This window comes from Hibiscus syriacus, unplaced genomic scaffold (assembly GCF_006381635.1).
Source record: "Hibiscus syriacus cultivar Baekdansim isolate YM2019G1 unplaced genomic scaffold, ASM638163v2 tig00110596_pilon, whole genome shotgun sequence".
Lineage (NCBI taxonomy): Eukaryota > Viridiplantae > Streptophyta > Magnoliopsida > Malvales > Malvaceae > Hibiscus > Hibiscus syriacus.
Window position 1 is genome coordinate 490871 of NW_024062794.1, and position 13749 is coordinate 504619.

The following is a 13749-nucleotide window of genomic DNA, read 5'->3' on the forward strand; positions in this document are numbered from 1 at the left end:
ACATAGACACTTAAAAGTGTAACGTTGTACACTTATTTTTAATAAAAAAAAATCTTTAGACATTTAAAGTTAACTTTGACGCTTATTTTTGCATTAAGCCTTAAAATAAGTAAGTAATCTAATTGACATAAAATCATGTATCCATCCTTGATCAAAACAGTCCGAAACCTAGCAGACAACATGAGTTTACTTGTAGTGGACCAATCTTGTGTGTTGGTGGCAATGAACTCCAGCTTATGAAAACTTGTGATGCTTTGAGAGAACATAAGAGCCACAAAAGTGTTGATTGCTGAAGTCGGTGTTTGTCAATCCTTGGTGTTTATTCTCTGTATTTGTTTGATTTCATTTGAATTAAAATTAACTCTAATATACATTATTAATTAAAAGTACATAGAATTTATTTGTCTAATAACTGACAAAATCTAGTACCATTAACAATGGAGTTATATTAAAACAGCAAATGTGGTATATAGCTAAATTGGACATCCTATCTTCCGTTATGGTGCATTGTACCATTAACTTTGTCTTCAAAATTTGAGAATAAAGATTGCAGAAAAAAGGAAAAGAGATTAAAAGAGAGACACTCTTTTGTCGACGAATTCATGCCCTAACAAATTAAGGGAAAGAGTTTCCCTCATTTTATCTGCTTTTGCTGCACCCTTCATCTTTTGATTTATTGCAATCATGGCTTCTGTGTTTTGTTTTCTTTCTTTCTAAAATTAGTGGTGAGTTTCGTTCCTCCAGATGATCTTGTCTGTAATGATATCAAATAGGATAAATTATATTAATAGTCATTAAGCTTTTAGAATATTTGCAATTTAATTAATAAAATAATGTTTGAATTTTTGTTAAGCCTATTAAATTTAAAAAATGGTTTTATTTCGATCACCTTGGTTGATATAAGCTAATGTGACATTAAAGGCAATGACCGAAATGAAAATATATGTTTGGTTCAATGACTCCAATAAAAATTCAGGATCATTAGTGTAATTTGTCATAAAAAAGTATTTTTTATAATACTTCATAATTTATTATGTAATTAATATATTTTTATAAATTAAATTTAAACTCGGTTGAATGTTGTGATTAAATTGTAAAATATTTTCGTCAACCATCTTATTAGGCAATAGCACGAACCAACTGATTAAGTGATTAAAGAAATAATTGTTGTTCATATATGTCACGGGTTCGTACACCAGCAACTGCAAGAGTGATTGAACATCATTATTAAATGATTAGAAGTACTTAGGATATATATTGCTTTATAATCAACTTTAGCTTAATAAAAAAACATTATCATACAATAAAAATGAGAAAAATATTTTTTTGAAGAAGAGTTCAAACCCCTAGACCCTATAGAAAGGTGTTCTATTTAACCACTGCACTTAACTGTGTAGTTGTTATATAATTAATAAAAAATAATATTTAGGTTAAATTATATTATTTAAATTCGTATAATTACCTAATTGATCAATAATAACAAAACAAAGATTTTGCTAAAGAAAGGTTCAAATATAGGATATTTATAAAATGGTTTAATGCATCTAATTATATAATTAACAAAATTAATTATATTTATTTTAGGATAAACTATACTAATTGACATCAAACTTTTAGAGTTTTTACACTCTGGTCATTAAAATCGAAATATATTATTGGAGTTATTGAACTTAAAATACTTTTATTTCGATAGCTGCCGTTAACCACAATTGATTGTAACGATCGGAACGAAAATTTGCATAAGTTTAGTGTCTCCAATGAAAATTTCCAATTTTAATGACAAAAATACAAATATAACCTAAAGTCCAGTAACTAGTAGTATAGTTTACCCTCATAAGTAGCTAACCTAAAAGTAAAGGTTTTTAAAAGTTCGTTACTTCAATGGAACATGAGTCCAATCAGACCCACATCGACCAAAACATGGCCGTGACACGAAGTTACACACATATGCAACATAATTAGTAAAAGGTGTTACATATAAATTTCATCATTAATTCTTAACCTTATATGATTATTCCTTTAAGTATTCTTTATATTTATTTTACTGTCATTCGATTAATTTAAAGGAAAAAAAAGGTCATGCTTGGCATGCGTTATCATATATCTGAGACGAAAGACTATTGTTATCACAATTTACCATAACCCTAGTGAAATATCAAACTCATCCGAGCATAATTAATTGTCACTTAAGGTCTAATAAATCATTTTTTTTACAAATGATTATCCAAATGTTGAATTCCTCCCTTGTGCTATATTATGGTTCATCCTCTCTGTTTGGAATGGTGCTCTTCTCGGCGATGGCCTTTCTGACTTCGACGATTTCTTCTCACCTCCTATGTCATTGCCAGAAAGAACCGACTTTGCGACGTAAATGTCAGCACTAGTATCAATAGAAGGTGGTCCGATTTGAATCATTTCAGCTTTGAAAGGGTCATCTTGAGGTCCTATACACGATGATGGAGCTGTTCCCAGGTCTTGCAGTTGGAGGAGCTCGTCAGACCAAATCAAAGGACTCTTCCCGCTTCCGCTGTAAGGGCTATGCCTCTTCTTTCCAAGGCAAATGTCGTCACTATTCGGCATGAAGTGTCCATCAAGTGATGCTGATCTTTCCATGTTGTGTTGAAGATCAAGCTGATCGTCTCCGTATATATTGAGGTCTTGAAATGGTGGGAAGTTGAAATCTTTCATCGCTCCCACAGTAGTACCCTTATAGTCTCCTGCTGCAGCCATGGTTTCGCCAGCTAGGGATTGGCAAGCTTTTTCCAATATGGACTGCATATACTTTCCTTGAGCCTCAATCCTCAGTTGAAGGTGCCTTTGAACCTCCGGTTGCTCATGAAGTCTTCTCTGCACTTCCATTTGCATCCTGAGGGCACATGTGTGAGATACTGCTTTTATATACACTTAAAAACATACATGAAGATAAGAGAGGGAGAGAAACCCTTAAATCAATAGAAATCAATCAGTACTTACTCGTTCATGCTACGAGCCATCATGCCAGATGAAGATGCAGTATTTCTTTGAAGATCTAGCCACGAAAATAGGAAAAGAAACAATAAACTATTTAACTAAAAAAGTTGCAAAGTAGATGTTTAATCGTTGATTAAAGAAAACCCTATAGAAAGAAGAGTCCAGCAGGTCTTTACCATCTTGTATAGAGTGATCATTGAATTCCTTGTGCGGTTGCTTTCCAAGCCTGAATTTTTGATCCAGAAACAAGAATATAACAAAAAAGAAGCAAAGGAAAAAAGAGAAACCAGATAAGAAGAAAAGAAAAGTGAAATCAAGGCAACCCTACATAGAGAAGAGAAGATCTCAAAAAGTGCTCTAGAAGAAGAGAAAAAGCAAGAACGAAACGATATGCAGATGGTTGCATTCAAACCTGGAGATGGCTCTTGAGGTGGTAAAGTGTAAGACCCTTCACACCCATAACTCTCATGATTGCTTTGGGAGTGGCCTCTGTGTGTCAAAGTTATGCAATTGATCATATATATTAAGAAATGGATAGAATTGTATTGAAGGATGAAAAAGGGAAGTGGTGTGCCTACTGTCAGGTCCTCCGAGCTGAGTAACGGCGTCGACGAAACGTTCATGGAGCTCCACGGTCCAACGCAGGCGGGGTTTGGGGTCGGTGGTTAGCACGAGACCAGAATCGGGTTGAACACACATGGTTCTGTCGTGGGAACTCATAGTTGAGGGCTTCTTTGGTTGGAACATTCTCTCACAAGAGATTGAGATTCCAGAAGAAATGCGATATGCAAATATGGAGATTTTTTTTAGGGTTGAAGAAGAAGAAGATAAGAGGGGTTTTGGGAACAGCTCTCCTCATAGAAAAGAAAATCCAAATTTATAAGACTATCATTTTCATTAAACATATATGTCTATATATTAAACGTGCCGCCTATTCTAACATGCACCAGCCTTTTTTTTTTCTATCGGTTCTATTTTGTTCTAATTAATTTAGATTGATCCTTATTGCACACTTAATTTTAACGAATAAATTTCTCAACAAATATTAAGTAATGTTTTTAAGTAATATAATAAAAATAATGATATCGTTAATAACTAATGTTTTTAAGTAATCTATCTTCCATTGTCATCATCTTCATGAAAAGAAGAGCATAACTTTACGGAGTTATTCTTCAATTGCATGTGAAAGTTCTTTGAGTAATAGGATATGAGTGAGACACCTCATGCAATCATCATGAGGACCATACAAAATGTAATAAGCATCCGTCTCTCATTAACTATTATTAACTAAAATCTTCTCACATGCTATGTGGATGACCCATTTTGTTGGTCTTATGGTACAATTCCCCTTTTTAGGTTAGAATGAAATTGAAATGTACATGGAGAAACAAAGACATGTACTTTATGTCATTGCCAAGGAAAAAAGATTATCATCACTCTTAACTGCAAAATCTTATGATTAACAGATTCTTAGCCAAAGCTTTACTAAGTAATCAAGCATTAAATCATAGTTTTGCTGCTCTTTAATCAAGCTCATTTTTTTTCTTTCCATTTCTTGTCTCTTCTGTGTTTTCGTTTTCATTTCTTTTGCCTCTGTACTTAAATATCTAAAGAAACTGACAAGTTTGAAGTAATCCACCCCCATCCCTCTTAATTTAATAACATCATGCACCAATTTACATCTTGGACCCTTCAACTTTTCTTCCAGGTTATCTTAAAAGAATAAGACTTAAAAAGTGCTAAAATGATATTTTTTTTATTTAGATGTTTAAACCTTTTTTGATCAATTTAGGTGTTTGGTGTTACCAACGTTATTATTTAGGTATCTACGTGGTAATGGTTGTTAACAAAATCCATTAAATGACACTTATCATGTTTATATAATTTTAAAATTTTATTTAAACTAAAAAAATTAAAATTGTACTTTTTGGAGAAAAAAAACCTTAATTTTTTCTTAAATATAAAAAAACCCTAAAAATTTTAAAAACTCTAATTCCAAACTCCTCCTCTACCCATACTGATTGCCTCCGCCTCCGATCATCTAGGTCACTGCCGTCATCGCCGAGCACCCATGTACCCATCGTCGACCACCCCTAATCGGCCATCACCCTAATCCCCTAAAATCTTTAAAATTCCCAATATTCAATGAAAATGCAAAGGAAATCGAGACTTATGGATGCAAAAATATTTTACTACATTTCAACTAAATTATCTTATAAACCTTTTTTTCATAGATGAGATCAAAACATTTAAGAAAAAAAATTACATGATAATCCTCAAAAACTTTGAAACACTACACCATCATATTTCAAAGCCCAAACCCCTCCCAAAATTGTAAAAGAAATTATAAAAAAATGACTATACATGACTGATGTGTAGAGAGTCCTTTTTTTTTTTAACAAAATGAGAAATGCTTATGTTAAAATGCATTTTCCAAATAGTCAGAGAATCTCTATTTTCTAATTTTCGAGGTAATAAAAGGGTTTTGTACTATGATTAAGGCGAGCAATTTTCACACTTTTGAATGCTTATAAAAGAGGCTCTTGGAGTTTTTGTTCTCTTTATTCCATATTTTCTTTACCTTACCGAATCATTTTGCTAACGTTATGCTTTTTCTCCATGGTTGATAAGTCAATTTTAGGTGATCTTCCAATTGACATAATTTTTAAGATCATAAAATATGTTGTTGAGCATTCTGTTCTTGATTTCATGCGTCTTTGATTGGCCTATCTAGCATTTTAGGATGATGCTAATAGTGATGTTATATTCCAGATAGTAAACATGCACATTTACGATTGCCACCCTTGGTCTCAGACCAACACTTTTATCGGGTTATGTTTAACCTTAACATCTTATACGTTGATTCAGGATTATATATTGTTATGTACTGTTGAGAGGTACCGGAAGATTTATGGATAAAAGTGAACCTCAAGCCACCAGAACATACGCTTTGTATGTGTAACGACACTTACAATCGATATCTAAATTATTATTGGGTAACTGAGGCACACAATCTCTGTCAAGTACTTAATTATCGCATCCAATAATGCAAAATGTATGTGATGTAGTCGATTGCTTCTGTATGACTCATATTGATAGTTTCTATTTCTCTAAGTATCTTCACGTCGATTTCCATTGTATGTTATTAATCTCTGATGCATTATAATGAATATTATGGATTTATGTGTTTTCCTTTTCATCATTCCATTTTTATTAATAATTCTCTCTAAATCTTTTATAAAATACTTAATTTAATTGATAGTAATGGAAAATATTTCTAAAGTTGGATGTTTTACATCCGAACTTAAACCTAGTCATTCCCCATAAACCCTTAATTTAAGAGGATCTAATCCTAAACCCCAGAACTCTAAAACCTTACCTCTATTCTTCGTACACAAATGAATACTATTTTTATAAATAATCTTCAGAATGTGTTATTTTAATAAATAGTTTATGAAAAGGGTATATATAGATAAATTAGGTAAAGAAGTAATAAATTTTTAAAATGAGAGTGTAATATCCCAAAATCAGGGTCAGTGACTAAATTGCAATTTTTTAAAATTATGTGCTCGATTTTGAAACAAGTTAAAAGTTTAATGACTTAAATAGGAATATTTCAATATGATTAGATGGTAATTATGGAAAGTTTGAAGGGTATAATGGTAATTTGATAAGAAAGATTTTTATTTTCCCTTTATATAGGATGATAAACGTGGGAAATGGAGAAAAATGAAAGAAGAGTCTGGAGAGTGGGTTCTCTTCTTCTCCATCGTGGCCATGAGCTCCAAGCAAAGGTGAGTTTTCCAGATAGTTAATTTCTTGTTGAATTTTTGAGTTGGTTATGATCATTAGAGTATACTTAAGCTTAAAGAAAGCTTAACTCAAATTTAAATCAAAAGATGACAGAGTTAGGATAGATTAAGTAAAAGGAGTTTTTAAGTGAATTATTGAGATAAAAGGAGTTAATAGATTTTGAGGTTGAATTTGACTTGTCAAGGGTTTAATTAAAAAGTTAGAAGCAATAGAATTGAATTTGGAACAAGTTGAAAATCGAGTGTAATTCTTGAATTATATATGGAGGATAGGATTTTGAGGTTAAAGATGTGATAAAGGAGTATAGGTAAGTTTACGCATGTGTATGTAAATTAAGAATATAAAAGGGAATGATATATGAAGTGATTGAGCTGAAATGAAGTAATTTTCATAATGAAAATGTGATTTTTGGGCTAGGGGTATCGGTACCCATTCAACAGGTACCGATACCCTCTCAAACGAAAAATTCCAGAATGCAATGAGGGTACCGATACCCTAAGGAGGGTATCGATACCCCCTAAAGGAAAAAGTGAATATTGGTTTATTAAGTTTGTTTAAGTTGTTAGTATCGAATTACAAGGTGTAGACATCTAATAATTGCCTTAAATTGTGTAATTATGTAGATACATAGCCTAAACGAGTTCCGGAACCATTGACAAGTAAGACCGATCAAGGGAAAAGATAAGAGATCGGTATTGACTAGTGAGGCCAGGTGAGTGCGTATTATTAGAATATACGTATTGTATATGGAAATTGGACTTGTGACAAGTCTGTTTCCAATATGTTGAATATATGATTGTATGATTAGAAGTATGATTATGTTTGATATTACGTGAATATGCTTTGTTCGTATTACATGTTATGTGGTATGAATTTATATGATAAGTGTTATATGGCAATGATTTATGTATTATAGGAAAAATGCTATATGAGCTATATGAACATGGGATATAAGTTATAGGATCGTGAATTATGCAAAATACCAATGACTTATGTGATAACAAGAGAAAGTGACATAAAATATGAAACAAGATATAAATTACTTGATTTAGAAATAAGGGAATTAGTATATTCAACTTAAGGGATTAAATAAAAAGTGAGATAAGTTAAATAGCATTGACCTATAGAACAATATGAGAATAATATATATATTAGGAAACATTGATAGAAGTGATTATATGAACATGTAAGATAAATTATATGGGAAAGATGTATATGCTTAAATAAACTTATAATAAATAAGATATATGGTAAAGATCTATAAAACCATAGGAAGACGTTATAGGAGCTTTTGATGATAATTTATTAGAAGACTTGTATAGGTGATAAGTTATGTGAAACTGAACTAGGTAAACATGTGTAAATGTTATATAAATAATAGAAACATAGGCAAGTACATAGCAATATGAGTAATTATGAGAATTAGTGCATTAAAGTTATATGATTTATAGAGAATTGAAGAAAACTAGATAAGATTGAATTATAGAATGAACTGAGAATAATATATCACTTAAGAAATTTGAATATAAAATGATGATATGCACATATAGTATAAGATATATGTTTATAAATATGACATATGTTATGTGTTATATGATAAATATGAACATATGAGAACAAGGGATAAAATAAGTGAATTTGTGATGGAAGTTATATGACCATGAATGATGTAAATAGGAATAATTTAAGTACTATGTAACTATGAGTATTTGAGTATGTATCTATGTGAAGTGATATATGAGGCTATATGAAATATGTTATAGAAATTACATGATGGCATGTTTGTTTCATGGTATATGATATGTATATGGTAAGAAAAAGGGGTTAATGGTTGTGATAAGAATAATAATAAGGATAATGAAATGACATGTATATGTGAATATATGTTTATGAGAAGATATAAGAATAAGATATAAACAATGTAACAAGAAGAGTGAAATGACATGAAAAGTTGATATAAGCTATGGAAAAGTGATCTTCGTGACTATATGTATATGAGATCCAAATTATGTGAACATATGAGAATACATGTCTATGTGATGAGCAATGTGAAAGTAAATACATGAATATATGAAGCATAAGAAAGATGCCCATGTTATATGATACGAGAGCTATCTGTATAGTTGGCATGTCAAGAGTCGAGGGTCTACGCGGTCCTTCGGGAAAAATACATAGGTCATTCGAGACAAAATTCATATGCTACTCAGTGGGACTTATATGAGCTGTGGTGACAGAAATAGTGCACAACCTCAATGTACTCACATTCCTTAAGTTCTCACAGGTGTACATGGGCTAATAAAAAGATTAATCAGATATACTGAATGTGATATGTACATGTAATTTGTTATATGGAATAAATTACAGGATTCATGTATTGGAGTATTGCTTGGTTAGTGCATGATATATTGATAATGGTATATGTATATGTGTGTATTGGCTATATGAAAGGTTATATGTTTTTAGTTATATGAACTGTATTACATGAATTATATGATGTTAAGTGTATTTCTTTATGAAATAATATATGATGGGTATAAATGATAAGTATATGATTATACGATAAAGGTATTAATGATAATAATAGGATAATGATAAGAAAGAAGATAATCATATATGTACATGTGTGGATTTGATATATGAATAGAAATATGTTGGTGTATGATATGATAGTAGTAATTGTTCATGCATGATTATAAGTTAGATTTTTCTATTATATGTTTATATGCCTCACTAAGTCATAGACTTAGCGTGTGATTGTTTCACACGTAGGTTACAAAGTGAGAAAGTGATGGTTAATTTGTGATTAATCTAAATCTGATAAAAAACATTTAAGATAAAACCTTCTCGGCATATATTTATATGAATTTAAATATGTATATTCATGCTTATAGAGGCAAAACTACTATCACCTCAACAAACAGCTTATTGGGTATTCAAATGTAAACCCCATTTCTGTGAACTTAAACTATTGACATCCTCGATATCAATTGGTCCTACATTCACAATTTGTACAAGAACATGGGTTCATAAAACTTTTCATATACATATATGATGACACTAAATGTTCAACTTACTACATCCATATAGTTTTAAGAAATCCCATTGATTGATGTCAAACCAATATTATTTAATCATATTTAAGAAAAAGGAGGAACGTCAATTACATTTGGAGATTCCTCTTTAGACTGGTATGGTATAATTTTTGTCCCTTTATAAAATAATCAAGCAAGTTGAAGTTTAGTGTTAAGTTAGTTGTGTTGGAAGCCATAAGCCAAGGGGGAAAAGGTTGGGTGGCTTAGTATTAAGGCCATGTTTGCTTGAATTTCAAGCATCTTTTTTTTTTTGCTTTGGAGAAATTATTCTTTTAGAATGAATATATTCCTTTTGCAAATGCATAAAACGATACTATCAGTCCCATCAAACTAAAAATTATGCATTGTGTACCAATTGTCACTACACAAGGTATTTTGCATCTTATTTTCCAGAAAGTTGAAACAAATTCCACGCAATGATGTTATCTCCTAGCAGTCCCTTTTATCGTTTTTGGGTCGAATCACTAGACTCACCATTTTGAATGATGCCATTCTCGTTCAAGTATTCCACAAATTCATCTATAAGACAGGGCCATGCACCCTCGGCATCGTAATTTGATAGTGCAAGGTCCATCGTCTGCATGATAAAAACACATTAAAACAAATTATCATGTTTTGAATTATGATGAAACCAAACTCTTAGATGTACGTACACCCAAATCTGAACGACATAGCAATGCATAAACACTTTCACTCGATTTGCAGCAAGTCAGGTAGCGTGAAGTTATTAATCTAATGTGCGGTTGATGATAGAATACAGTTGATATCCAAGACACTGAATTGAAGCCTTTAACTTACTCTAGCAAGCACCAAAAGTTGAGACCACGTGTCCTGAGAGATCGCTTTATTATGTCGGGCCTGGTTCAAGCGGCATCAAAGCACAAATACAATTAAAGAACTAACCAAGGTGGAAGAAATACAAAACCTCATGAAATTCCATATCTGACAGAACTTTACAAATGAGGATAGTACATTCAATTTTATGGAGATAATCATCATGCAACATATGTACCTTTGATGAAAGAATGAAATAGCACCCCAAGATCCTGATTCTTTTAAAATTTTCAGCCATAATTTCAGTCTAAAGAAATTCCTACTAATCCAGCTATCAAAAGATTTACTTAAGGTAGAACATTAAGCCTTTGGTAACATAGAGATTATGCATTATCACCTTTTCACAGCAAAGTTTCTTATCACGGTGTTCATTCTCTAAGTTAAATTTATACGAGGAAAACCATACCATATAATTATTATCTCAAGCAATATTGCAGGTCAGTTCAAAATGACTATATTTTTCACAGCATATTACAGAATTCCAAACAGGATTAGGAAGAGAAGTATATGCTTTTAAGGTACCTGTAAAAACTGGCACCAATGGTCAACCAATGGCCACTGCATCTCAGCAAAGAGCAATTGCCACATACCAATGGCAGTGTCCAATGCCAAAGATTTCTGACCTTGAGGCAGAAAATAAATTATTAAGTTCCTGCATAAAGGTATTATATAGGTGAATGTATTCTTCCACCAGATTAACATTCTAGTGGATCTTCTGACTGTGTTAATTCACGTTTTAAAGTAATTTTATAACTAAATATATAGCTAGACAAGTAATCTAAAGGCTGAAACTTCATTTTTGTAACATAAACATTCCCAACTGCTCAAACAAGGAGAATCATGTGAGGCGGTAACTGCTGCCATGCAAAAAGAAACACCATGCCAGAAAAAAGTAGTCTAATTCAGATTAATGAAACTAATAACAGCAAATTGTTCTTCTGCCTAGAGATTAGAAAATTTCTATTGTGGACAGTTGACATGAAAGGATAGCCTACCTTTTCTTTTGCCCAGCCAAATGCAAAGTTATATATCTCACGAAACTTTTCTGCAGTTACAATAAGCAAAGACGAAAACAAGCTTGCATCACACAAATAAGTTCTGCATATGAATCACAACATATTAATATACATAACTAATTTGGAGGGTTAAAAGAAAAAAATAAAAAAGCTGATTGTCTAAATATATCTATATAGAAGGCACTTCTTCTGCTAAACGCAACATGCTTAACATGTTCAAATATTTTCTTGTTGGATACTGAAAATTAAACTCTATGGTGCACTGAACATACGCTCATCTTTCAGCTCAGAGCGCATAAATGATATCCTCTGAATAAACTTCTCCAATGAATCTATCCTGCCATGAAATTTTTTAAATTTCTATCAGAATCACATTACAGTAGGTCGGTATTGAATCTAATTTCATTTCAGGTTGGGAAATTACAAAAAGACAGAGATGCCCACCCTAGTGCCTGCAAACCAGTGAAAAACTCTTCCTTGGAATATTCACACATGGTAGAAGCCTTCATGTGCCATGAAACAACTAACTGCAATTTTCCGCCAATATTAGCACAAGTGTCCACAAAATATTGGAACCAGATAGGAACTTCTAAATATCCACTGACATCATGTGAAACCTCCTAGAAGATTTAACTGTCTATGATAATGTCCAAATTTACTTTAATAGTTTAACGCAACATTTAACCTCAAGTACCCACCATTGTCACTTTCTCAAGTCACCAATCATCATAACAGGAGTTAGGGCTTTGGACAACCATGCTAACCAGCATCGATGAATGAAAATTTCAGAACTATGCTAGCCAACTCATTAGCCTTTGCTAAAGCCAAAATCCTCCTTCCACAACCCTCTAAATCGCAAATTGTTTAAGTCCAACCAGTTACTTCAAACATAATTTAGAAAAGCCACATCACCATTACTGAAGACTATTATTCTAGTGAAATATAGAACTTGAAACTAATAGAATTCAAGATGAGAAAAAGGAAAGACCAGAGTCAACACGCATATGCATTCCAAGGAAAGGATGATAAAAGCAATCAACAACATCAGCAGGATTCTGAAACTTTTAGTTAGCACTTTGAACTTTAGAAAAACGTAAGCTAAAGAGGAGAATATAGATAGTGAAAAAAAAATCTATGATTTTTATCACAAGAGGTGTACTTCAGGCTGCGGACATACCATAACAATATCTTGGGGATCCACTGTCAGAAGAAGGATTCTACGTGTTATTTTATATTTTGAATCGCAAATGAATTTATGTACCAACGAAATAATAGAAAAGTAAAGGGGTCAAAAATATGTCAGACAACAAATCTCAAAGGATAAAAAGGCTACCTGGAGGTCGTTGCATAGAAGAGTAATACCATCAGCTAGTATCATATCTGTGTTAGGATCTGAATAACATATGTAAGTATTTTGTTTTATTTTTTAAAGGAGTCATATAAGGTACTAAATATAGCCATGGTATCAATCAATGGAATGTAAGCTGCAGAAATGAATTTCAGATTTCATCGAAATGAAAATAAGAGTACACCAATATCTCAAAGAACAGAAAGAAATTCAGCAGTATTCTCTGTTACGTTCCATCAACAATACTAAACTAACAAATTATTAAACCACAAATTATTAAGGCAAACTATAAAATAGAATGAGAAATAAAAAAAATGGAAGGAGAGAGGAAAGAAAAGCTTGCCTTTATATCTTTTATAAAGCTCTTCCAAATGTATAGTATAACTTTCAAAACGACGCTGGCTAAAGAAAGACCCAAGAGCTCCTATAATATTCCAATTACCTGCCTTCAATGCTTGGATAACAATTTGGTCACTACAATCAAATAACCATAAGAATAAATACATGAACTAAGGAACTGAAAAAGGGCAGCAAACCACTGATACATTCAATCTTGTTATAGACAACAAAACCATAATTCTAAAGATAACTGGAAAAAAATGACATTGATGGACACGGGAAGAGACGTGTTTAGCCTTACAAACAGGTTTTTATTGAGGAACCTGAATCAATCATC

The 13749-nt window shown here is 32.0% G+C and overlaps 2 protein-coding genes across 3 annotated transcripts; both read right to left on the bottom strand.

Annotated features, from left to right (window-relative positions):
- Positions 1–2135: 2135 nt before the first annotated feature.
- Positions 2136–3763, bottom strand: LOC120133808 (myb family transcription factor IPN2-like). Its single transcript, XM_039150326.1, has 5 exons — positions 3549–3763; positions 3383–3459; positions 3147–3204; positions 2974–3028; positions 2136–2866 (listed from the first exon to the last, which is right to left on the bottom strand). Exons 1-5 carry the CDS (start codon positions 3715–3717, stop codon positions 2221–2223), a joined length of 1005 nt encoding a protein of 334 aa, XP_039006257.1. The 5' UTR covers positions 3718–3763; the 3' UTR covers positions 2136–2220.
- A 6542-nt stretch (positions 3764–10305) lies between these two features.
- On the bottom strand, positions 10306–13454 carry LOC120133809 (DCN1-like protein). Of its 2 annotated transcripts, XM_039150327.1 has the most exons (9): positions 13417–13454; positions 13059–13117; positions 12903–12926; positions 12170–12252; positions 11998–12062; positions 11705–11754; positions 11232–11333; positions 10674–10733; positions 10306–10452 (listed from the first exon to the last, which is right to left on the bottom strand). In XM_039150327.1, exons 2-9 carry the CDS (start codon positions 13101–13103, stop codon positions 10318–10320), a joined length of 564 nt encoding a protein of 187 aa, XP_039006258.1. In that variant the 5' UTR covers positions 13104–13117; positions 13417–13454; the 3' UTR covers positions 10306–10317. The 2 variants fall into 2 exon arrangements, with proteins under 2 accessions (XP_039006258.1, XP_039006260.1); XM_039150329.1 differs by lacking the exon at positions 10674–10733.
- Positions 13455–13749: the final 295 nt, after the last annotated feature.

Excerpts from the sequence above, each read along its gene's own strand:
- LOC120133809 (XM_039150327.1), bottom strand. The coding sequence starts at position 13,103 with ATGATACTAGCTGATGGTATTACTCTTCTATGCAACGACCTCCAG. Across the intron at positions 12,927-13,058 it reads TTCTATGCAACGACCTCCAG|GTGGATCCCCAAGATATTGT; the intron begins GTAGCCTTTTTA and ends CTTCTTCTGACA. Across the intron at positions 12,253-12,902 it reads ATCCCCAAGATATTGTTATG|TTAGTTGTTTCATGGCACAT; the intron begins GTATGTCCGCAG and ends GGAAAATTGCAG.
- LOC120133808 (XM_039150326.1), bottom strand. The coding sequence starts at position 3,717 with ATGTTCCAACCAAAGAAGCCCTCAACTATGAGTTCCCACGACAGAACC. Across the intron at positions 3,205-3,382 it reads ACCTCAAGAGCCATCTCCAG|AAATTCAGGCTTGGAAAGCA; the intron begins GTTTGAATGCAA and ends TTTCTGGATCAA. Across the intron at positions 3,029-3,146 it reads TGATCACTCTATACAAGATG|ATCTTCAAAGAAATACTGCA; the intron begins GTAAAGACCTGC and ends TTTCGTGGCTAG.